The sequence below is a fragment of the Triticum aestivum genome, chromosome 5A (genome assembly GCF_018294505.1).
Source record: "Triticum aestivum cultivar Chinese Spring chromosome 5A, IWGSC CS RefSeq v2.1, whole genome shotgun sequence".
Lineage (NCBI taxonomy): Eukaryota > Viridiplantae > Streptophyta > Magnoliopsida > Poales > Poaceae > Triticum > Triticum aestivum.
The window spans coordinates 404,667,251-404,693,275 of record NC_057806.1 but is presented as its reverse complement, the minus strand read 5'-3'; the positions used below and the strand labels follow the sequence as shown (position 1 = coordinate 404,693,275).

Genomic DNA, 26,025 nt, shown 5'->3' with positions numbered 1-26,025 from the left:
TAGACTTCCTACGAGATTAAGGTCCAAGAGGTGTATTCTATGGGACTTTGATAACTATAGTTTTGGGTATGTCTAGATGGTGCCTAAAGCTCAACCTACCCAAAAAAATCCATGACCAAAACTTCAGGGCTCCATTGATTAAAAGGATTTTCACAGGAATTTTAGAAGGTTAGAATCCTTGGGAATTTCTCCTTCGTTGGTTGTTTAATTCATAGGATTGAATCATATAGGAATTGTCCTAAGGATTTCTTTGTACTACTCTCGATAGGATTTCTAGAATCCACTCGAACCTCTTTGAAAGAATCCTTTTGTTTTTTCTACTATGCATGCAAACAACCAAAAATCTTGTATGGTTGAGATGAGCATGGCATTTTTCATATTCCCGCATTTTTAGAATTGTGTGAATCAAAGAGGCCCGTCGGTGTTAGTTTCGATATAGTTGCCGATGCTTTTTCAAGCCAATGCCCGTATGCCCATAGTTCATTTTACTTGCTAATCTTGGCTAACTCATGGGCTAGCAAAAGTTTGACCAATTTTTTGGCTAGGAAAATAGGGTAGGCTAATCTTGGGGTAAATTTCCTTAATAATCGAGTATCCCCAAAGTTTCTACAGAAATCCTGCAATCCAAACGGGATAGGCCCTCAATTTGTTGTTTAAAGCTCATACTTTGCTGCAACAATTATTGTCAATTTCTGCATCAGAACACTGTTGCTGCACCGTGAGTCGCAGCATAGCCTGTACGTTCATTTGTAGCGCGGCCTGTTTACCTTTTTGCACCATTTAATACTGTTCATCTTCCAATAACAAAAAACTATATGAAACCTTAGAAATGAAGGCGAACAAAGCTCATCCTACCAAAAGAATCGTCCATGACCAAAATTTTGGTGTTTGTTTCGATATAGTTGCCAATGTTTTGGCATGCCAATCTGTTTGTCCACTTCGTTCATTTTTCTTGATAATTACACCCTGTTCGAAATCGCTCCGCTCCACAACTCTGCTCCCGAAGCGGGCGGAGCTGCAGTTTCCTCGCTCCATTAATTCCGAGAGTCGATGGATTGCCGAACAAGGCGTTAACGTTCGCCAACTCATGGACTAGAAAAAGTTTGACCAAAATTTGGCATGGTAATCCTGGGGCAAAATTAATTAAGAATTGAGTATATCCCTAAAGTTTCAACAGAAATCCTGCAGTCCAAACGGGATATACCCTCAATTTGTTGTTCTAGAGCTCATACTTTGCTGCAACAATTATTGACAATTTCCGCATCATAACACTGTTGCTGCGCCATGAGTCGCAGCACAGCCGTACGTTTTCTTGTAGCGCAGCCTGTTTACCTTTCTGCACCATTTAATACTGTTCATCTTCCAATAACAAAATACAGTATATGAAATCTCAGAGATGAAGGCGAACAACATACAGATATACGGAGTATATGTCAGCGCTCAGAGAACAAGACATGCATGGATTACATCTTAATCTTAGAGGAGATAGTCATATTTGCAGTACATGATGATCAACTGCAGGCAGGGAGCTAATCGAGCAACTAATGAATCATCACACGGGGGGACAAGAGTACAAGACCGGGGATTGATCGATCTTGCTTGCCACAAGGATACATCGATCGAGAGACGGAGGTCCCGATTCCGGTGGGTCAGAAGGCGAAGAAGCGCTTCTTGGCCTTCTTGGCGCCGCCGTGGCCGATGGAGTCGGCGGCGGCGAGGTTCTTGGCGATGAGCTCCTGCGCGCGGCGGCTCCTGATCTCCACCCGCATGCTCTCCGTCTTGCCCACCTTGTCGTAGCACGCCGCCGCCGCCGCCTCCTGGTCCTCCCCCTGCTTCTTCCTGGTCAGCCTCCTCTTGATGCCGTCCACGAGCCTCGCCAGCTTCCCCATCGCCGCCGCCTCCAAGTTGCGTGGGAAATCTACGGGGAAGACGATGGTATGGATGGATGGATAGATGGAGAGCGGCGCTCAGGTTAGGATGTGTATATCCGTTTCAATGCGCTCGCTGATTACCGGGGGAGCAGTTTGCTTTGGGCGGAAGAGACGGCGGTGGTGGTGGGTTGGGACTCGTATGGATGGATGGATGGATGCGTGCATGGGCTGCGCTGGGCGCCGTTACTCTCCTCCGCCGGGGGTCACGTTGGCCAACACTGTTCATTTCCGGTAGGGAGCGCGTGGAAGCCACCGGAGCCGGCCGGAGGCCGCTGCTGGGCTGGCTGACAAGTGTCCCCACCTGTGGGGCTCACCCTCGCGGTGACAGGTGTCCATAAGTAGTCTTTATTAATTGCACATTTATCTCTCTCAACTTTTACCAAATTATTCGCCTTGCATGCATGCATCCTGACCTGGCTTTGTCTTTGTGCACTGGATGGTTGGTTACTGCCAAGTCTAGGTCGTTGCTTGAGGCGGCAATGGTGTCCATCGTTGGAGATGGGTACCGGAGCACTTTTTGGATTGACATTGGATGGATGGACTAAGAATTTTCCATAAGTAGTCTTTAATTGCACATTTATCTCTCTCAACATTTACCAAATAATTCCCCTTGCATGCATCCTGACCTGGCTTTGTCTTTGTGCACTGCATGATTTGGTTATGGGCTATGGCTCAAGCGCCGGATCTCTACAAGCCTTGGAGAGGGGCGGCAATGGTGGCCGTCGTTGGAGATGGATGGTCCAAGAAATTTTCCTAACCTCTTCCAGTGCATCTCCTCTAGGACCAAGATGAAGCACTTCATGGCCAAGGTTCTTAAATGACGGCTATTGGATCTCCAACATTGGGCCAAACTTGAGCATCGGCGCGCGATGCATGACTTTATGATGCTTAAGTCATCATGTCAAAAGGTGTCCCCGATTGGAAGAGGGGAGGAATGGCGTCTACTCATCGAGAATGGCACATCATGAATTTTTCATTTGCAGTTGACACTCCGGTGTATGAGACAACATGCAACTCTCGTGTGTCACTGGGTTGTCACTTCTTCATGTGGCTTGTGTCGCGGAACAAATGTTAAACTTCTGATAGACTGGCATGATCTGGACTTTCTCATCAACCGATGTGCACCTTTTGTGATCCGCATGATGAAAGCACTTATCATCATATGATAGGAGGTGTCCTGGCACGCATGGTGTAGCACCATGCGGAAAGCAGATTAGTACCTGCCCGAGGCTCCTCGGTCTTGGAAAGGTAGTGCATGAGATCTTCTAATCCAGGGCGGCGACGGAATCTCCACACAATCTTCACGCATGTTTTTTTGGAGCTATGGCGACACGAGAATGATGTCATCTTTGACATGGCTTCACCCTCGTCGAGAACTTGAGATAGCTTCTTTGTTGTATTCATAGGAGGGAGCCCAAGGCAAGTCTTTTACATACGCGGGGAGAAGTCTGGATCAGGGGAAAACTTCTACATTTTAAACTAGAGACTTTTCTTTGATCGTTGAGTAGGTGGATTTTGGATGATTAGTTTTTTTTGCGCATTTCCATTTCAAGGAGGTACACGTTTATCGGGTCATTTAGGTGGATTTTAGACCATTGATTTCATAATAATGACCGTCCATTTTTCTTTTATATAAGATAAGTTTTTTTTACCTTATGCATTTACTCTAAAGGAACCATAATGGCCTTCCAAGTTTTAACAAGACCGGATAATGAGTTGGAGTAAGTCTTGCCTTTTTTTAGAAATACAAGGCCCGAGGCCCGGTGTTAAACTAATAATGACACCCTCAGATAGACAAGAACAACACCACACCACACCACATAGCACAACAACAAAAATGAAAACAACATGAGTGTGCTGAGGAACAACACATAACAACGAACGGACAAAAATAGAGAAGAGAAGCATTGCTTGGGATCATCAAACCCTCATAGCAAAGAGAGAGAGAGAGAGGCCATCTCGAGAGGGATACTAGCCGTCAAGGTAGGTCATGCCATCGCCATCACCTGCTCAGGTACAACAACGCTAGCTAGTTACATCAGCACCCTCGAGCGGTGAAAACGCTCACCCTAGGCCTTGTAACACCCCGGATGTAACTTTCCCTATTTGTACTCCAACTCTTGCCGTTTCCGACGTTAAGTTATATTTATTTCCTCGGGTTTGGGTCTTTGTCTCCGTGTGTTGTTTTCGTTTTCATGCATCTCATATCATGTCATCATGTGCATTGTATTTGCATACGTGTTCATCTCATGCATTCGAGCATTTTCCCCGTTGTCCGTTTTGCATTCCGGCGCTTCGTTCTCCTCCGATGGTCATTTCTAGCTTTGTTTCGTGTGTGGGGTTTAATCATTTCCGGATTGGACCGAGACTTGTCTTGCGGCCTTGGTTTACTACCGGTAGACCGCCTATCAAGTTTCGTGCCATTTGGACTTCGTTTGATACTCCAACGGTTAACCGAGGGACCGAAAAGGCACCGTGTGTGTTGCAGCCCAACACCCCTCCAATTTGGCCCAAAACCCACCAAACTCTGCTCCATGTCCTAAAACGTTCGATCACGATCGCGTGGCCGAAAATCGCACCTCATTTGGACTCTCCTAGCTCCACTTATGCCTATAAATAGACCCCTCCGTTTTCGGATCTCTCTCCCTCTTCGAAACCCTAAAATTGCCCCCGCCGTCACCGAACATGTCCGCCTCCTAGCGGACGAAACCGCCGCCGCCGCCTCAGCCAGTCCGCTGCCGCCACGTGGCACTCGCCACCTCGCCGCCGCCGCGGCCCGGGAGGCCCGAGTCGGGCCCCCGAGGCCCGTAGCCGCCGCCGCCGCCCGGGTCATCCTCCGCCGCCCGCGCTGCCCTTCTTCTCCGGCGCCGATGCCGCCTCTTCTCGCCGCCGACTCGCCGGCCGCCGCGCGCCAACTCCGGCGGCCCGGCCCTCGCCTCCACTCGCCGGCCCCCGCCTCTGCCGCCGCCCGGTGCCTCCGGCGCCGCGAGATTCGGTCGCCGCGGGTCCCGGGCCGCCGCCCCGGCCACCGGCGGCCTCGTCCTCGTCGGCCGCCGTCCTCTTCCCCCGCCGTGCTACAGTGCGTGCCGCCATGAACAGTGCCGCCGCCGCCTCGGGCCGCGTGCCCCGAAACCCTAGATCTGGATCCAGAGGTTATTTTTTTTTTGCTAAGTCCCGGATATGTTTACTCCATATGCTCCTGTTCGAGGTCTCGTAACTTTGCATCCATAGCTCCGATTTGGGAGTATAGCATATCAAAATGTTCGCCTCGATGAGTACATCATTTCATTCCATTGAATCATTTTCATTTGAGTTCATCTTGATGCCCGAAATGCTGTTAGAAGGAGGCTTCATGAGTTAATTGTCAGATCTGTTAGTTCATCTTAGACTTTTGTCATTTTTGCCATGATTATTGTGTGCATGATATGCCTGTGAGTCCTTCATATATTTTGTTAAGCATTTTGTCTTCTTTCCAGAGGTGCAACCCATGCATTTTTAGGATGTGTGTGGTGACTTGTGCAAGCTTGCAAAGTGAGGCACCCGGTAAATCTGTTTTCAGGGACTTAGTAGTTTTCACTAAGTCTGGGATTATTTAGTTCATGATGCCATATGTTCAGCTTGTTTCCTAGTGATCCGTGCCTCTTTTGAGGATGATCAGTAAAGGAGTTTTGATAATCATGTTATGCTTTATCCATCCATGTCTTTGTTTGCAATTATGGAGCACCCTAGCTTCAGTCAATCGAGCTCTACTTTTTCTTCGTTGTGAATCAGGGCAGATCGTCAACTTGTTTGCGATTTTGCCGATGTTATTGTAGTTGATCCGTGCATGCTATGCCATTGTTCTTGCTATGTCTAGCTTGTATTTTGTGCCTTCTTGAGGGGTGTAGTCTTGTCTTGCCATGACTTGCACCGTAGTGAGTGCATCGAGCTCGTAAACATGCCTTCGTGAGTTATGTTTCAGCATGTCCCAGTTTTCACTAAGTCTAAAAATTGTTTGTGTTTTAGCTATGTTCGTGTGCCCGTTAGTATATTTTGTGAACCCTTTGGGCCCAAGTCACTTTGGGTCTTTTGTTAATCTTGTTGAGTAGCTCCATGCCATGTTCTTACTTGTCTTAATCAGGTCATGTATCATGTTGTTTTGCTGCTCCGAAGAGGGCTTCATGGTCTGAAATTTCAGACAAGTGTTAATTTCACTAGAGTAAAATGCAAGCAAGGTCCTAATTCTTTCCCGAAAGTGTCGACTGGGTCCTAATTCTTTCAAAATGCACATCTGGGTCCTAATTCTTTCTAAGTTGTTCAACCGAGGTCCTAATTTCGTCTGACCGCCGCTGACCAGCTCGCGTGGCGCTTTGACCGCTGCCACGTCGACTCGAGGGCCCACGCGAGATAGTTCCCGCGGTTGGAGGTTGGTAATTTAAGCAGTTTGGCCCCTGGAGTTTGCCCTCTCTTCATTCCCCGGTCCCTAGGTCTTCTGCTCGCTCTCTCCCTCCCGCTGGCACCGCGCCGTCGCCGCCATGTCCGCCGCCGCTAGCTCGTCTGCCGTGAAGCACCGCGGGAAGAAGGCTACCCAAGCGCCTCCTCCACCTCCGGCATTAGCCCTTTTCTCGCTGCCCATCTCATCGCCGGCTGCCGCGGTATGCTGCCGTTGGTACCATGCCCTAGCTGCCGCATTCGATCTACAATTCGTCTCGTGTCAAAATCGGATGCAAATCCTGGCAGGGTTTTCTACAAGTGCCCCAATCACCATGTAAGATCTTCTACAAGTGCCCAATCGATTTGATGTTTCTGTGTTTCTTTTTGGCTGAATTTTTTTGCTCAATTTCTATCAGATTCAACCAAATCCTTGCCAATATTATTGGGCAGATGGACCAGACAACTATTTTGATTTTTTGGTGAGAGCTGGGTATGTCAGTCGTGGATTGAGCAGTTTAGATTCGGCTGGTGTCATTGCAAGCGAAGAAACAGAGGCTTGTGCAGGAGCAATGCATAGCACTGTCGAGACCGTGGCATATGCAGAAGCAATGCAGAAGATGAATGAGCTCATTTTTCTCTGTAGGAGTATTCTCGGTGCACTTGTTGTACTGGTTGTAGTTGTGGTGTATGTAGGATTTAAGAAGTGATGTGTTAGTATGATGTATCCAGTGATCAATGCTTGTTGGTGTATCCAGATGTTGATGATGTACTGTTGCAATGAAATTGAACTAAAATTTGGCAGCATTTTGGTTGTTTTTCTGTACTTTGGCAGCATTTTTTACTAGCATTGACAGCACAAATAAACAGTATTATGCAAGGCCTTTCTTGTACTAATTGAACTTAAAAGAAGTCTGAAAGATAGATAGATGGACCCAACATTACAAGGTCTTGAAGTTGTGCAACAAAAGTATTACATTTCCATGGTTTGTGTGAAACCCAAAGCCACATCTCAGCATGAGGTTTCATTACAAACCACCTTCTTTCCTAAGCAAAAGAAAAACATCCTACACTTCTTCTTTCCATAACATCTTTGTAGCTCTTCACTTCTAAGTTGTTGGGGCTTTGTTCTCCTTAGTTCTTTTCACTTTCTTCCTTCTCTTCAAACCTAGTGTAGCAGTAGTATGGCTTCTTGGAGCTGGCAGGGCATCTCTGCAGTTTGCAATGAACTGGCTTTCTAGTAGAGGAGCTGGCACTGCTGTTTGAGATTGTTGAGTAGCTATCCTACAAACCAACCAAACATGTAGTTAGTAATGTAGGTGAATTTCTGGAAGAACAGATGGCATTGCATTTATTAACATTGTATTTGAATAAAAAGCTCTCACTTGGTCCTGTAAAATCTCAATCACAGTAGATGAAGCAAGATCATAATTCATAGAAGAAGATATCATATTAGATGTACTTCTGCCCACTTGTGGACATGCCTTTTTCTGCAAAAAAAAAAAGAAATGTTGTTGAATATTGCAATTTTAGTTTTCAATAGCATTTAAGGGAAACATTTAAGGGAAATGCACCTTGCAACTGGGCCTTCTCTTGACTGGTAGTTTAGTTCTTTGTTGTGTTTCTGGAAGCACAACCTGAATTGGCACATGTTCTGTTGTTTGCACATGTTCTGCTGCTTCCTCTTCTACTGCTGGATCCTCTTCTGCTGCTAGATCTTGTTCTGCTCCTGCCTCTTCTGCTGCTGGCTCTTGTTCTGCTCCTGCCTCATGTGCTGCTGTTGGTTGTCCTCTACCTGGTGGAACACTGCTACTCCCTTCATTGCTGCTGCCTGCATGACATTGGTTCAGTCTGCCTTTATGAGCTTTCACCTTAAACCCGAGACTTCCTCTTATTCTACTGCTAAACCCAGGAGATTTAGGGCTTAGTACAGGAGGTAGATCAGGTGTAACACTAACATGAATATCATCCATTACATTGTCAAAGGCCATGTCTTTGTGATCAACAAACAACTGAAAGTACTGGAATTTTGGAACAACTGCTGTCATGTGCAAAGTGTCAGTGTCACAGTCCACAATCCGCAGTCCATCGGCTAAATTCTTTCCAGGCAGTAACCAGTAAATAACATGCTTAGATTGGTCACTATATCCCAGTTGCTGCATAAAATCAGTGAGCCAGAGAGGAGATCATGTATCTACTTCGCAACCATCGAACAGAGCAACTTTCCCATCGACATACGTCTTCGATCGGCCAAATCCGCAGAAAAATCCACCATAGTTGATTTCTACGGTAAAAACCTCCTCTCGTGCTCCTAGGTATCGAGGGATTCAGTCAAATAGTACCATCGATTCGAGCTAAATCGAAATCCGCGGAAAAAGAGGATCGAGGGTTAGGGTTATGGGCAACACACTGACTGTATCGTGGAGGAGGATCTCCGGGTCGCCGATGCACGGGCGCCATCCTAGCGGCGCCGCCGCCAGACAAGCGCCTACGATGGCCGCCTGCCTCTTCTCACCGGACCGCCGCCGTAGATCTCCCCTGTTTCGCCAGAGCAGAGAGAGGTGGGGAAGAGGAGAGGAAAAGGACTACAGCTGCGGAGAGATTAGGGTTGGGGGGCTCTTTTACAAAAAAATACACGGCTGGTCGTTATCCCGCGTGGGCCCTAGAGTCGACGTGGCAGCGGTCAAAGCGCGACGCGAGCTGGTCAACGGCGGTCAGACTAAATTAGGACCTCGAGTGAACAACTTAGAAAGAATTAGGACCCAGATGTGCATTTTGAAAGAATTAGGACCCAGTCGACACTTTTGGGAAAGAATTAGGACCGCGCTTGCATTTTACTCATTTCACTAAGTCTGAAATCTGTTTTGCATTTGCGTTTTTGCCATGCTTGTTTGAACCTGTTAATGGATGATTTGGCCGTAGCTCAGTGCTAGACTTTTGTTAAGCATCTTGTGTTCATCCCTGCCATGTATTTTGTTGTCATGTTTGGGTGCTGTAGCATGTTCATTTCGTTGCATTTAGTTGCCTTCTTGCTGTTAATTGCAGACCGGTGTCATTCTTAAAACGCTTGCCATTTCCAAACCGTAACTCTGATTCCGGCGTTCTTTATATCGTTTTCAAGCGATTTCATCTCATATTTCCAGTGGCACCCTTGGAATTCCAAGTTGAGGCCAGGTTCATGCATTTCCTGTCATATCTTGCATTTTTGCATCCCGCATCGCATCCCGCATAGCATATCATCATTTCGTCATATTGCTTGGTCTTGCACGTGGTTGATTGTATTCTTGTTGCTTGTTTGTCTTGTTGGGTAGAGCCGGGAGACGAGTTCGCTAACGAGGAGCCCGTTAAGTTTTCTTGTGAGGATCCAGTCAACTCTGACAACTGTGCAGGCAAGATGATCATACCCTCGAAATCACTACTATCTTTGCTATGCTAGTTTGCTCACTCTTGCTATGCCAATGCTACGATGCCTACCTTTTGCTTGTCAGCCTCCCAATTGCCTTGTTGAACCTCTAGCCCACCATTGTCCTAGCAAACCGTTGATTGGCTATGTTACCGCTTTGCTCAGCCCCTCTTATATCGTTGCTAGTTGCAGGTGAAGATTGGAGGCCGTTCCTTGTTGGAACATCTTTTATTTACTTGTTGGGATATCATTATATTGCTATGTTATCTTAATGCATCTATATACTTGGTAAAGGGTGGAAGGCTCGGCCTCTCGCCTAGTGTTTTGTTCCACTCTTGCCGCCCTAGTTTCCGTCATATCGGTGTTATGTTCCCGGATTTTGCGTTCCTTACGCGGTTGGGTTATAATGGGAACCCCTTGATAGTTCGCCTTGATTAAAGCTTTTCCAGCAATGCCCAACATTGGTTTTACCATTCGCCACCTAGCCTCTTTTTCCCTTGGGTTACCGGAGCCCGAGGGTCATCTTATTTTAAACCCCCCCAGGCTAGTGCTCCTTTGAGTGTTGGTCCGACCGAGTAGACTGCGGGGCCACCTCGAGGCAACTTGAGGGTTGGTTTTACTCGTAGGATGTCTCATCTGAGTGTGCCCTGAGAAAGAGATATGTGCAGCTCCTATCGGGATTTGTCGGCACATTCGGGCGGTGTTGCTGGTCTTGTTTTAACCTGTCGAAGTGTCTTGAGTTACCGAGATACCGAGTCTGATCGGAACGTCTTGGGAGGAGGTCTATTCCTTCGTTGGCCGTGAGAGCTTGTCATGGGCTAAGTTGGGACTCCCCTGCAGGGATTGAACTTTCGAAAGCCGTGCCCGCGGTTATGGGCAGATGGGAATTTGTTAATGTCCGGTTGTAGACAACTTGAACTAAACTTAATTAAAATGAATCCACCGTGTGTGTTACCGTGATGGCCCCTTCTCGGCGGAGTCCGGGAAGTGGACACGGTGTTGGAGTTATGCTTGCATAGGTTGTTCCTTTAGACTCTCGCTCGTGTTTTGCCTCCTCTTCTCGCTCTCTTTTGCGTATAAGTTAGCCACCATATATGCTAGTCGCTTGCTGCAGCTCCACATATAATTGCCTTACCCTTCCTATAAGCTTAAATAGTCTTGATCGCGAGGGTGCGAGATTGTTGAGTCCCTGTGGCTCATAGATACTATAACTCCAGATGCAGGTCCAGGTGATTCCGCTCCAGGAGACGCGTATGAGCTCAAGTGGGAGTTTGACGAAGACTCTCAACGATACTACATTTCCTTTCCCGATGATCAGTAGTGGTGCCCAGTTGGGGGTGATTGGGATCGTTGTCGCATGTTGGGTTCTTTTCTATTTTGGCGCCATAGTCGGGCCATGAGTGTTTGAATGATGGATGTTATTTATGTACTTTGATGTGACGTGGCGAGTGTAAGCCAACTATGTTCTCCCCTTTATTATTCATATTACATGGGATGTTGTGAAGATTGCCTAACTTGCGACATATGCCTTCAATGTGATTATGTCTCTAAGTCGTGCCTTGACACGTGGGAGCTATAGTCGTATCGAGGGTGTTACAAGTTGGTATCAGAGCCTTCCCCGACCTTAGGAGCCCCATTGCTTGATCGTTTTTAGCGGCCGAGTTGTGTCTAGAAAAATGTTTTGAGTCTTTAGGAATTATATATCGGAGAGATTAGGAATTCTTTTTACTTCCCAGTCTCCTCATCGCTCTGGTAAGGCTTCCTGACGTAGAGTTTTGACTCTTCTCTTCTCAAATTTCACTAAAAAAAATTTAGGATCACGCGAGTATCTTGGAATCGTTCCGATGGCTTATGATGAGAACATTGTCTTGGTGCATCCTGTCAGGGGTTTAGTGGAAGTGTCCCAGGGAGTTGAGCTCTAAGGTGTTGTCATCATAATTTTATCGTTGCAATTCTGGAATACTTGAGTTTAGTACGCCGACATCGAAAATCTCTTTTATGCAGTTCGTTGGTGAGATAACCTCGACGCCACCCAGTACTGGGGCGGGAGTTCGGGAGTATCGCCATAACTTGTATAACGGATGCTTTTCGAAGGTTGAGGTAGATGGTTTCCGAAGATTTCTTGGTTATGTGTTGAAGGATGGATACAACTGGATGTAGGAATTGCTAGTTTGGGTGAGATATTATGCTTCCCCTGTATCCCCAACACCTGATTGCATAACCGGAAAGGTTCGGGAGTTTCATAGGTGGGAATTCTTGTAGCTCTAGTTTTTCTTCCACGGATATTGGTTTGAGATTGGGATTTCTTACTGATTATTCGTTCTTGATCCGTACCTTGTTGATTTATTTCTCTACCTTAATTCTACGTGGCTTCTCAATTATGGATATATGACCATTTCAAGAGGAATGCATTCGTTCATTTTGTTCGGGTGTGAAGACTATATGTTGCAATTTTCATTCCGTTGGATTCAGCTTCAATATTTTATCTGTCAATGTACTAATGGTGGTCACCCTCTTCAGGATGGCTCCTCCAACGCGCACGACTCTGAATCCTGATCCGCCACCATCTCCACCTCCTCCAGAGGCGTGGCAAGCTGTGATGGCCACAACCAATGCAAACACACAGCTGATCATGCAAATTCTTCAAGAGCGCAATCAAGGCAGTCAAGGGAATCAAGGCAGCAACCAGAGTCACTTTGCTACACTCAACCAGTTCCTTGCTAACGGGCCAAAGACTTTCAGCAATTGTGTTGAGGCAACCGATGCTGACGATTGGCTTGTGGATCTGTGTAAGCATTTCGAGTGCAGTAACGTCAGGCCTGAGGAATTTGTGAAGTTCGCTTCCTTCCAACTCAAAGATCAAGATGCAGAATGGTTCCAACAGTACAAGGACTCCAGAGGTGGACGTGTTATCACTTGGGATGGTTTCCGTCGGGATTTCCGAACTCATCATATTCCGCAGAGCGTGGTTGAAAGCAAACGTGAGGAATTCCGCAATCTGAAGCAAGGCTCTTTGTCTGTCTATGACTACAACAAGTTGTTCCAGAAGCTCGCCCGCTTTGCCAAGCAGGACGTGCCTGATGAGAAGAGCATGATATACCAGTTCAGGAGTGGTCTCAGAGAAGATATTCAGCTCGCTCTTGTTCTCTTCGAGCCCTTGAGATACGATGAGTTCTACAACATGGCACTGAAGCAAGAGGCTGCTCAGTTAAGGTGTGATGCTTCCAGGAAGCGAGTCAGAGATGTTACTCCTTCTTCCTCTACTCAAGTGGCCAAGCAGCAGAAGTTTTGGCTTCCTCCTCCTCCGTTCCGTCAGCCGTATCAGCAGAAGAGCAAAGGTGGCAGTGGTTCTTCCCACCCACCCAACCCTGGCTTTCAGAACAAGACTTCGTCTCAAGCTCCAAGATCGAGTGCTCCGTACCATCGTCCGCTTTCAGAGGTCACGTGCAACAAGTGCCAACAGAAGGGTCACTATGCCAACAAGTGTCTCAACCAGAGGCGTCTTCCTCCTCCTCCTGTCAGATCGGCAAGTACAGCTATGGTCAAGCATAACCCCAAGCACGCCAAGGTCAATTTGATGAATGCAGCTCAGGCAGAGGACTCGTCAGATGTGATCATGGGTAACCTTCCTGTTAATGATATTCCTGCAAAAGTTCTTTTTGACACTGGTGCATCGCATTCCTTTTTGTCATGCCTGTTTGCATCGAAGCACAATGTTGATACCGAGATTATGCCCAAAGTCATGCAAGTTGTTTCTCCCGGCAAGCTTTTGACTTCTAGTTTGATTGCTCCCGATGTCTCTATCACGTTGGGCGATTACAAGTTTCTCTCTTCTCCGGTGATCCTTGGTAACTCGGATATTGATCTTATTCTCGGAATGGATTGGCTTTCTAAGCACAAGGCTCAGCTTGATTGTGCTGCCAGGCAGATTCAGTTGACTCATTCGTCTGAGGATGTAATTGTCTTTGCCGCTCGGGATAATACTATCCGTCTGTTTTCTCTCAATAAGAACGGTGAATTGGATGCCATCTCGCAAATTCCAGTCATTTGCGAATATCAAGACGTCTTTCCAGAAGAGCTCCCAGGAATGCCTCCGCACAGGCCAGTTGAATTCGTTATTGATCTTGAGCCTGGCACGGAACCTGTGTGCAAACGTCCTTGCAAGCTCGGACCTGAAGAGTTGAAAGAGCTGAAGAAGCAACTCGATATGCAAGAGAAAATGGGTCTTATCCGGCCTAGTTCTTCTCCGTGGGGTTGTGGTGTTCTTTTTGTGAAGAAGAAGGATGGAACGGATCGACTTTGTGTTGATTACCGTCCAGTGAACAAGAAGACCATCAAGAACAAATACCCACTTCCCAACATCAATGAGCTGTTCGAACAACTTAAAGGTGCCCAAGTATTTTCCAAGCTTGATCTCCGTATGGGTTATCACCAGATTCGCATTCGTGAAGAAGATATTTCCAAGACAGCATTCAGAACAAGCTTTGGTTCACATGAATACACTGTCATGTCTTTTGGCCTCGCCAGCGCTCCTCCGACGTTCTCTCGCATGATGAACTTTATCTTCAACGCCTACACCAATGACTTCGTTTTGGTCTATCTCGACGACATTCTGGTTTTCTCGAAGAACAAGGAAGATCATGCCAAGCACTTGCGTTTGGTTCTTGATAAGCTCAGGGAACATCAGTTCTACGCCAAGTTCTCCAAGTGTGAATTTTGGCTTGATGAGGTTCTTTATCTTGGTCATATCATCTCTGCCAAGGGCATTGCCGTGAATCCTGAGAAGGTGTCTGCAATTGTGAATTGGGAACCTCCTCAGAACGTGAAGCAACTCCGCAGTTTTCTCGGTCTCGCAAGCTATTGCCGAAGATTCGTTGAAAACTTTTCTAAGATCGCGAAGCCTCTCTCAAATCTTCTTCAGAAGCACGTCAAGTACGTTTGGTCTCCGGAGTGTGATATTGCTTTCAACACTTTGAAAGAGAAATTGATCACTGCTCCAGTTCTGACTCCACCTGATGAATCCAAGTCGTACGAGGTCTTTTGTGATGCCTCTCTCCAAGGTCTTGGCGCAGTATTGATGCAAGAGAAGAAAGTTGTTGCTTATACATCTCGCCAGTTGAAGCCCAATGAGAAGAACTACCCCACTCATGATCTTGAGTTGGCGGCAGTTGTGCATGCTCTTTTGACTTGGAGACATCTTCTATTGGGAAGAAAAGTGGACATTTTCACTGCTCACAAGAGTCTCAAGTACATCTTCACTCAGCCTAATCTCAACCTCAAGCAAACTCGATGGGTCAAAATGATTCAAGAGTATAATCCGAGTATTGAGTACACTCCAGGCAAGGCCAATGTGATTGCTGACACTTTGAGCAGGAAGGCTTACTGCAACAGTTTGATTCTTAAGCCTTATCAACCCGAGCTTTGTGAAGCTTTCTGCAAACTTAATCTGCAAGTTGTTCCTCAAGGTTTCCTCGCCAACCTTCAAGTCTCTCCTACCTTAGAAGACCAGATTTGCCAAGCCCAGCTTCTTGATGCTATGGTGAAAAAGGTGAAGATTGGGATTGCCAAGAGTCAGTCCAAGTACAAGTGCTACCGCCTTGATGACAAGGACACTCTCTTCTTCGAGGATCGTATTATTGTCCCAAAGGTGAACTTCGTAAAGTGATCATGAACGAGGCTCACAATTCTCTCCTCTCCATCCACCCTGGGAGCACAAAGATGTATCAGGACCTTAAGCAAGCTTATTGGTGGACTCGAATGAAGCGCGAGATCGCTCAATTCGTAAATGAATGTGATGTCTGCAGAAGAGTGAAGGCAGAACACCAAAGGCCAGCTGGTCTCCTCCAACCTCTTTCCATTCCAGAATGGAAGTTTGACCACATTGAGATGGACTTCATGACTGGGTTTCCAAAGTCCAAGCGTGGCAATGATGCTATATTTGTTGTCATCGACAAACTCACCAAAGTGGCTCACTTTCTGCCTATCAAAGAGTCGATCACTGCAGCTCAATTAGCGGAACTCTATACCTCTCGAATTGTCTCTCTGCACGGTATCCCTCAAGTGATCTCTTCAGACCGTGGCAGCATCTTTACCTCGAAGTTTTGGAACTCTTTCCAGAAGGCCATAGGCACCAACATCCGCTTCAGCACAGCTTTCCATCCTCAAACAAGCGGTCAAGTCGAGCGTGTCAACAAGATTCTTGAAGATATGCTCAGGGCTTGTGTGATCTCCTTCGGCATGAAGTGGGAGGATTGTCTTCCTTATGCTGAATTCTCCTACAACAATAGTTTTCAAGCAAGTTCGGGCAAGGTCCCATTTGAAATTCTGTATGGCAGGAAGTGCCGTACCCCTCTCAACTGGTCTGAAACCGGTGAACGTCAGCTTTTGGGTAATGACTTAATCACAGAAGCATAAGAAATGTGCAAAGTCATTCATGATAACCTCAAAGCAGCCCAATCCCGCCAGAAGAGCTACTATGATAGTAAGCACCGTGATTTGGCTTTCGAGATCGGAGATCATGTTTACCTCCGCGTCTCTCCTATGAAAGGTACTCGCCGCTTCGGTATCAAAGGGAAGCTTGCCCCTAGATACGTGGGACCTTTCAAGATTGTCAGCAAGAGAGGCGACCTCGCCTATCAACTCGAGCTTCCTTCAAACTTTGCAAATGTTCATGACGTGTTCCATGTCTCTCAGCTTCGAAAGTGCTTCAAGACTCCTGACCGCACCGTCAACTTCGAGGACATTGAGCTCCAAGAAGATCTTTCCTATCGCGAGCACCCAGTTGCTATTCTTGAAGAGATTGAACGCAAGACTCGCAACAAGTCAATCAAATTTCTCAAAGTCAAGTGGTCACACCATTCCGACCGTGAAGCTACCTAGGAACGCGAGGATCACCTCCGTTCTGAGTACCCGCCGTTCTTTCAGTCCTAGATCTCGGGACAAGATCCTTTCGTAGTGGTGGAGTGTTGTAACACCCCGGATGTAACTTTCCCTATTTGTACTCCAACTCTTGTCGTTTCCGGCGTTAAGTTATATTTATTTCCTCGGGTTCGGGTCTTTGTCTCCATGTGTTGTTTTCGTTTTCATGCATCTCATATCATGTCATCATGTGCATTGTATTTGCATACGTGTTCATTTCATGCATTCGAGCATTTTCCCCGTTGTCCGTTTTGCATTCCGACGCTTCGTTCTCCTCCGGTGGTCATTTCTAGCTTTGTTTCGTGTGTGGGGTTTAAACATTTCCGGATTGGACCGAGACTTGTCTTGCGGCCTTGGTTTACTACCGGTAGACCGCCTATCAAATTTCGTGCCATTTGGACTTCGTTTGATACTCCAACGGTTAACCGAGGGACCGAAAACGCACCGTGTGTGTTGCAGCCCAACACCCCTCCAATTTGTCCCAAAACCCACCAAACTCTGCTCCATGTCCTAGAGCGTTCGATCACGATCGCGTGGCTGAAAACCGTACCTCATTTGGACTCTCCTAGCTCCACTTATGCCTATAAATAGACCCCTCCGTTTTCGGATCTCTCTCCCTCTCCGAAACCCTAAAATTGCCCCCGCCGTCACCGGACATGTCCGCCTCCTAGCGGACGAAACCGCCACCGCCGCCTCAGCCAGTCCGCTGCCGCCACGTGGCACTCGCCACCTTGCCGCCGCCGCGGCCCGGGAGGCCCGAGTCGGGCCCCCAAGGCCCGTAGCCGCCGCCGCCCGGGTCATCCTCCGCCGCCCGCGCCGCCCTTCTTCTCCGGCGCCGACGCCGCCTCTTCTCGCCGCCGACTCGCCGGCCGCCGCGCGCCAACTCCGGCGGCCCGGCCCTCACCTCCACTCGCCGGCCCCAGCCTCTGCCGCCGACCGGTGCCTCCGGCGCCGCGAGATCCAGCCGCCGCCGCCCCGGCCACCGGCGGCCTCGTCCTCGCCGGCCGCCGTACTCTTCCCCCGCCGTGCTACAGTGCGCGCCGCCGTGAACAGTGCCGCCGCCGCCTCGGGCCGTGTGCCCCGAAACCCTAGATCTGGATCCAGAGGTTGTTTTTTTTTTTGCCAAGTCCCGGATATTTTTACTCCATATGCTCCTATTCGAGGTCCCGTAACTTTGCATCTGCAGCTCCGATTTGGGAGTATAGCATATCAAAATGTTCTTCTCGATGAGTACATCATTTCATTCCATTGCATCATTTTCATTTGAGTTCATCTTGATGCCCGAAATGCTGTTAGAAGGAGGCTTCGTGAGTTAATTGTCAGATTTGCTAGTTCATCTTAGACTTTTGTCATTTTTGCCATGATTATTGTGTGCATGATATGCCTGTGAGTCCTTCATATGTTTTGTTAAGCATTTTGTCTTCTTTCCAGAGGTGCAACCCATGCATTTTTAGGATGTGTGTGGTGACTTGTGCAAGCTTGCAAAGTAAGGCACCCGGTAAATCTGTTTTCAGGGACTTGTAGTTTTCACTAAGTCTGGAATTATTTAGTTCATGATGCCATATGTTCAGCTTGTTTCCTAGTGATCCGTGCCTCTTTTGAGGATGATCAGTAAAGGAGTTTTATTAATCATGTTATGCTCTATCCATCCGTGTCTTTGTTTGCAATTATGGAGCATCCTAGCTTGAGTCAATCGAGCTCTACTTTTTCTTCGTTGTGAATCTGGGCAGATCGTCAACTTGTTTGCGATTTTGCCGATGTTATTGTAGTTGATCCGTGCATGCTATACCATTGTTCTTGCTATGTCTAGCTTGTATTTTGTGCCTTCTTGAGGGGTGTAGGCTTGTCTTGCCATGACTTGCACCGTAGTGAGTGCATCGAGCTCGTAAACATGCCTTCATGATTTATGTTTCAGCATGTCCCAGTTTTCACTAAGTCTGAAAATTGTTTGTGTTTTAGCTATGTTCGTGTGCCCGTTAGTATATTTTGTGAACCCTTTTGGCCCCAGGTCACTTTGGGTCTTTTGTTAATCTTGTTGAGTAGCTCCATGCCATGTTCTTACTTGTCTTAATCAGGGCATGTATCATGTTGTTTTGCTGCTCCGAAGAGGGCTTCATGGTCTGAAATTTCAGACAAGTGTTAATTTCACTAAGTCTGAAATCTGTTTTGCATTTGCGTTTTTGCCATGCTTGTTTGAACCTGTTAATGGATGATTTGGCCGTAGCTCAGTGATAGACTTTTGTTAAGCATCTTATGTGCATCCCTACCATGTATTTTGTTGTCATGTTTGGATGCTGTAGCATGTTCATTTCGTTGCATTTAGTTGCCTTCTTGCTGTTAATTGCACACCGGTGTCATTTTTAAAACGCTTGCCATTTCCAAACCGTAACTCCGATTCCGGCGTTCTTTATATCGTTTTTAAGCGATTTCATCTCATCTTTCCAGTGGCACCCTTGGAATTCCAAGTTGAGGCCAGGTTCATGCATTTCCTGTCATATCTTGCATTTTTGCATCCCGCATCGCATCCCGCATAGCATATCATCATTTCGTCATATTGCTTGATCTTGCACGTGGTTGATTGTATTCTTGTTGCTTGTTTGTCTTGTTGGGTAGAGCCGGGAGACGAGTTCGCTAACGAGGAGCCCGTTGAGTTTGCTTGTGAGGATCCAGTCAACTCTGACAACTGTGCAGGCAAGATGATCATACCCTCGAAATCACTACTATCTTTGCTATGCTAGTTTGCTCGCTCTTGCTATGCCAATGCTACGATGCCTACCTTTTGCTTGTCAGCCTCCCAATTGCCTTGTTGAACCTCTAGCCCACCATTGTCCTAGCAAACCGTTGATTGGCTATGTTACCGCTTTGCTCAGCCCCTCTTATAGCGTTGCTAGTTGCAGGTGAAGATTGAAGGCCGTTCCTTGTTGGAACATCTTTTATTTACTTGTTGGGATATCATTATATTGCTATGTTATCTTAATACATCTATATACTTGGTAAAGGGTGGAAGGCTCGGCCTCTCGCCTAGTGTTTTGTTCCACTCTTGCCGCCCTAGTTTCCGTCATATCGGTGTTATGTTCCCGGATTTTGCGTTCCTTACGCGGTTGGGTTATAATGGGAACCCCTTGATAGTTCGCCTTGATTAAAGCTTTTCCAGCAATGCCCAACATTGGTTTTACCATTCGCCACCTAGCCTCTTTTTCCCTTGGGTTACCGGAGCCCAAGGGTCATCTTATTTTAAACCCCTCCCCCTGGGCCAGTGCTCCTCTGAGTGTTGGTCCGACCGAGTAGACTGCGGGGCCACCTCGGGGCAACTTGAGGGTTGGTTTTACTCGTAGGATGTCTCATCTGAGTGTGCCCTAAGAAAGAGATATGTGCAGCTCCTATCGGGATTTGTCGGCACATTCGGACGGTGTTGCTAGTCTTGTTTTAACCTGTCGAAGTGTCTTGAGTTACCGAGATACCGAGTCTGATCGGAACGTCTTGGGAGGAGGTCTATTCCTTCGTTGGCCGTGAGAGCTTGTCATGGGCTAAGTTGGGACTCCCCTGCAGGGATTGAACTTTCGAAAGCCGTGCCCGCGGTTATGGGCAGATGGGAATTTGTTAATGTCCGGTTGTAGACAACTTAAACTAAACTTAATTAAAATGGATCCACCGTGTGTGTTACCGTGATGGCCCCTTCTCGGCGGAGTCCGGGAAGTGGACACGGTGTTGGAGTTATGCTTGCGCGGGTTGTTCCTTTAGACTCTCGCTCGCGTTTTGCCTCCTCTTCTCGCTCTCTTTTGCGTATAAGTTAGCCACCATATATGCTAGTCGCTTGCTGCAGCTCCACATGTAATTGCCTTACCCTTCCTATAAGCTTAAATAGTCTTGATCGCGAGGGTGCGAGATTGCTGAGTCCCTGTGGCTCATAGATACTATAACTCCAGATGCAGGTCCAGGCGATTCCGCTCCAGGAGACGCGTATGAGCTCAAGTGGGAGTTTGACGAAGACTCTCAACGATACTACGTTTCCTTTCCCGATGATCAGTAGTGGTGCCCAGTTGGGGGTGATTGGGACCGTTGTCGCATGTTGGGTTCTTTTTTATTTTGGCGCCGTAGTCGGGCCATGAGTGTTTGAATGATGGATGTTATTTATGTACTTTGATGTGACGTGACGAGTGTAAGCCAACTATGTTCTCCCCTTTATTATTCATATTACATGGGATGTTGTGAAGATTGCCTAACTTACGACATATGCCTTCAATGCGATTATGTCTCTAAATCGTGCCTCGACACGTGAGAGCTATAGTCGCATCAAGAGTGTTACAGGCCCTAGATGAAAACTACCGTCAGGACCCATCAGGTACATCAACGCCATCCAGTGAAAACGCTCACCCTAGGGCCTGGATGGAAACTGCCGCTAGGACCCCAAAAGAAGGCACTGGAAAGGCCACAGGGCCTGCTTCTTCTATTGGGCCTGGGAGCACAACACCTCGTCGTACCTAGCTCACCTTGAGAGCACCGCCGTCAAGGGCTTGGAACCATCATCGCAAAGAGAGGGAGCTGTTGGCCAAGTGGAAGGAGACATGCGCCACTCGGACCATGTTGCCCATCCACCACCACCGTCCACACCCTGCGAATCATCACCGCCCACAACCTCACCTACGCTTCCAAGATAATGTCTCCAAGAAGAAGAGATCACCATACCCAAAGGCGCAAGGCCAGATAATATAACAAACCCTGATAGGCTAAATTCCGCCGAATGATAATTTCTTTATTATGAAAACAAAACAGTACTAGTACATTATAGCAATCATGCTTTATTGGTACCTTATCTGCAATGTCAGATCAATGTGAATTAGCCTCGCTGTACAAATGTGTCTGTGATAATACACCTGAATTTCTGAAGACATGAGCCGGCACGTACATATATTCACAGTTTGCTGTGCGATTCCCTGAAATTTTAATAGGCGCAGAATACACTTCCTAACGTCTACTAGATTTTAGAGTGCTTTGCCTGGGTGAACTCCTTGCGCAGGACTCTCCTCATGACCTTGTTTGAGGCGGTTCGAGGGAGCGATGGCACCACAACCACCGATGAAACCTGCATACAAACGGGATCAGGAAGGAACAGAGTAGCAAGTGATTTCACTGTAGGCAAAGTACAACATGATATTAAATCAAAAAATTCCTATTAAAGTAAGTTATCAATGAGCAGTTCAGCAGAACAATCGAAGCACCTTGAAAAGAGGATTCAATTTCTTCAGAGCAGAGTTGAACATTAGTTTCAGTTGATTCAAATCTTCTGCTTGCGGACTTTGATCTTTGAATACGACGGCTATGGTCAACTGTTCGGGGCCGCCCCCTACAGGTGGAACCCCAATAGCCGCCGTTTCAAGAATGGCATCATTCACCCTGTTGCAGATCCTCTCAATCTCGATGGAACTGACCTGAAACCGATGATACAAAATCAGTAGATGGACCAACTAAAGCTGTGATTTGGCAGATGAGTTGTGTGTTACAATATTGTTACCTTAATGCCACCAAGGTTCATTGTATCATCTGCACGCCCATGAGCCCTATAATATCCTTCTGTGGTACGTTCAAATTCATCGCCATGCCTCCGGAGGACCTGCATATGCACAGTCACGCGGTTAGTGCCTCAACCTTTGAGGATCATACAAGCAGCCAAGGACACATGATACATACTTTCGCATTCCATTCTGGCATTCCACTGAAGTACACCTCATGATGATCAGCATTTAGCAGTGTCGTTGATGACCCAAATAATGTTGGATCAAGCGCAAGTTCTCCAATACCAGCAGAAACCTGTGGCTGTAAAGTTTGAAGAAACACACTGACATTAGGCCGAGAGAAGTTAATAATGGACGGCTAGAGTCTAAGCAAATAATGAAAGAATGTGCAAGTGGTAGGAAAGTAGCATTTGGTGGCAACATGAAACTGATGTATGAGTTGCTATGTATATTGGTAGGGAAAATGTGATCATCAATTCTTAATGGACCCAAAATGCTTCAAAGAATTCCATGCTGACACTTACCAAGGGATTCCCATTGCTGTCAAGAATAAACAGGTTACAACCCATGGCAGGTGTACTGAATGCTGACAGTGCTTGAGGTTGCAACAGGGATCCAGTAATAAACCCACCACCAATTTCTGTGCCACCACAGTACTCGATTACTGGTTTGTAGCAAGCTCTTCCCATCAGCCACAAATAATCATCCACACTTGATGCCTCCCCAGTTGAGCTAAAGCATCTGCATAGATGAACGGTGCCAGTGACAAACTAGATGGCATCAGCATACTATTTCCCTTATGCAAGTTACAACAGAAAAAAAAGGCATAGAGGGTCAACTAATCCAGAAATTACCTGATGTTTGACCAATCAAATCCCGCAGTACCATCCGTATTTTTCCATGTACGAACAATGCTGGGTACCACTCCGAGCATTGTCACCTTAGCATCCTACAAGTCAATAAAATAAACAGTAAGGAGCAGAACGGATATAAATCATTACTTTAATTAACAACAGACGGTGCAGATCAATATTGCCCAGTGCAACAGAAAACACAAGAAGTTACGTATGCATAACAATCCTCTTCCATGAAGGACTGAATTTTCCTAATAAGGCATGAGTGCATAAGTAATGTTAAACAGCTGTTACTGTGTGTACTGAGTACCCAAATGTATTAAGATATTAGTACTGAGTTCCCAAATGAACATAACTGAGATAATAAAATACACATACGGCTTTTCAACACTCTGCGAAATTGAATCGTCAACTATGTATGTAACTATCTTTACCTGTACAAACTTCGCAAAACCTGAACTATTCGGGGAGCCATTATACAGCGCCATAGATGCTCCATTCAATAGCGAGGCATAGACAAGCCATGGACCCATCATCCAACCAAGGTTTGTAGGCCACGCAACAACATCACCTTTACGAATATCCATGTGACACCATCCATCAGCAGCTGCCTTAAGAGGGGTCAAATGCGTCCAAGGAATCGCCTTTGGCTCACCTGAACACGAGGAGCTGTCAGAAGTTTGAATAGAAACTGAATCAACTCATAATCCATTAATAGGTGGTGAGGATATAATGCTGCATGTTAATGCAAATAATAGACATGACGGTAGTTGTACATAGAAAATTTATACTAGGACTGACAAACAAATCACTACATATCAAATTAAAGGTCACCTGTGGTCCCTGATGAAAATAGGATATTACTGAACTGGTAGGCAGGTTGCTCGACTGCGGTATAAATACCAGCCCTGCAATTTTGGTCATATTAGTGCAATCTAGTTACAGACGGGGGTGGGGGCATCATTCAGCAGAATGAACACTGGCCAGTTAGAATAGGAAAGGTATAGTGAGAAAGTAACATCATACTTGGTATGATCAGCCCTTCCAAGAAAATCTTCCCATGAAAGGTCATCAGTACGGAGTCCTTTTATCGGTGTGGATCCCCGTGCAGGGATCACGATAGCCATAGGGGCTTTGGCCTCCACAACTCTACTGTAGAACAAAAACTGATGTATGAGAAATAAATTCTGATTGTGAATTTAAGATCAATGCTCTCTGCACTTGAATAACGCACCTATACAATGGCAGCTCCTTGTCATCACGAAGGATGCAATCCTGGCAAGCAAAAGACTATCAATATTGCCAGAACATCGCCTTTGTATATTGAAGCACAAACACATTTCAGAAAGTAAGCATAATATTAGACAATTACACAGCATGTACAGATTAACTAAATACCTGGGTGAAAATTGCTTTTGCCTCTGATATCTTTAGCCTCGTCGATATTGCAGGTGCAGCAAAGCTGTCTGCAATCGAGACAACAATGTATCCCGCTAACACAATCGTGAGGTAGATAACAACGGCATTCACATTCATAGGCATGTCAATTGCAATAGCAGACCCCTTTGCCAGATTAAGTGCATCGAGCGCATTTGCCACGAGGCTACTCTAGACAGAAGTGAGAAGAAGCACTTCTGGAGTTAGATTTCAATGAAGCAAGCAAAGTTATATGATCAGAACTAGTCATCTTTAGAACAGTACTATATCATTACCAAACTTTTGTCCTCAATTCCTCCACAGTCACAAAGTTGAGGGGCTCGGAATCCTTCCCCTCATCCCTCCACACAATGGCAACGTCGCTGGAAGTCCTTCCGGGTTTAGCAGTCAGGCAATTCGCAGCAGCATTCAGCACAGCCCCTGGCAACCACTCGCCACCGGGGTACGCATCACTGTCACGCAAGATGCAAGATGGCTCCACGCTGAATGTGATGGCCATCTCCTCAAAGACCATCTTCCAATATGCCTGTACTTGAAACACAAAAACCAAACTGAAGATGTAAGTCCACTTCTGGAAGCTTAGCAGGTACAGTGATATCATGGGGGAGAAGTAAAATCTCTGGTCACCTCTGGATTCTCGTTGGAGTACTTGTGGAAGTCCCGGAAGCTGGTGATTGGATCCTTGTACGCTTCGCCGATGATTTCATTCCCGCGCGCCTCCAGGACGCGGCCAACATTGGTCAGGGCCGCCTCCTCGCTGCAGAAACCCCAGCACGTTAGAGCAAGCAAGCGAGTGAGCCTCGGCACGGTATTCGATCGGGGAGGCGGGAGCTCTCACGGGTCGGGCGTCCAGGCGGGCGGCGTGGTGGACGGGGACCCGGCGTAGCAGCCGTAGTAGAGCATCCGGTGGACGGCGAAGGGCACCCCCGGGCGAAGCACGCCCCGCGAGAGCTCCCCCCACACCGCGGCGGGCCCGCGGCCGCTGGCGGCGCCGAGCGCGCCGCGGACCGCCGAGTGGAGCGCGGCGGGCTCCGGCGCCCCCGCCGCGGCGAGGTCGTCGGCGGTGATCGCGGCCAGGGGCTTGTGCGCCGCCGCGGCCATGCCTGGCGCGCGCTCGAGCTGCTGCTACTGATGCTGCTGCTACTGGTTGGTGCTTCCCGCTAGATGCGTGGAGAGGAGGGAAATCGCGGGCGTGGCGTGGCGGGGCGGGGCGGGTGTACCGAACGGGCGAGCGACCTACCGACGGGGACGGGGCGAGGGGAGATGAGATGGGATGACACGGAGGTGTGTGCTAGCTTGTCGGGCTATCTGCTGTGATATCTTTTTGTTTTGTAAAGCAGCGCGAGTGCACGATGATGGAGGAGTTTGGTCTGATCTGGACATGTGTTCTGCCTTTCGATTGCAGGCTCCCTTTCAACAATCCTTGTGCGCGGGCTCTCCTGTTTCTTCTACTCTGGCAATTCTCAAATCTTTCAGCTATATTTTCACATCTAGTGCAAAATCACAATTTAATTAACAACATTTCAAATGTTATTTTTCACGTTCTGTGAGCTCAAACC

The 26,025-nt window shown here is 47.2% G+C and overlaps 2 protein-coding genes across 2 annotated transcripts; both read right to left on the bottom strand.

The window, feature by feature from the left end:
• Window positions 1-1,431: 1,431 nt before the first annotated feature.
• Window positions 1,432-2,144, bottom strand: LOC123107014 (uncharacterized). Its single transcript, XM_044529026.1, has one exon. The coding sequence runs from the start codon at window positions 1,887-1,889 to the stop codon at window positions 1,650-1,652; it is 240 nt and encodes a 79-aa protein (XP_044384961.1). The 5' UTR covers window positions 1,890-2,144; the 3' UTR covers window positions 1,432-1,649.
• Window positions 2,145-21,394: 19,250 nt separating this feature from the next.
• On the bottom strand, window positions 21,395-25,731 carry LOC123103646 (probable acyl-activating enzyme 17, peroxisomal). The gene is made up of 14 exons (XM_044525296.1): window positions 25,305-25,731; window positions 25,094-25,223; window positions 24,742-24,992; window positions 24,428-24,632; window positions 24,264-24,304; window positions 24,056-24,181; window positions 23,864-23,937; window positions 23,464-23,684; window positions 23,030-23,124; window positions 22,700-22,916; window positions 22,351-22,476; window positions 22,175-22,273; window positions 21,882-22,091; window positions 21,395-21,745 (listed from the first exon to the last, which is right to left on the bottom strand). Exons 1-14 carry the CDS (start codon window positions 25,565-25,567, stop codon window positions 21,638-21,640), a joined length of 2,166 nt encoding a protein of 721 aa, XP_044381231.1. The 5' UTR covers window positions 25,568-25,731; the 3' UTR covers window positions 21,395-21,637.
• Window positions 25,732-26,025: the final 294 nt, after the last annotated feature.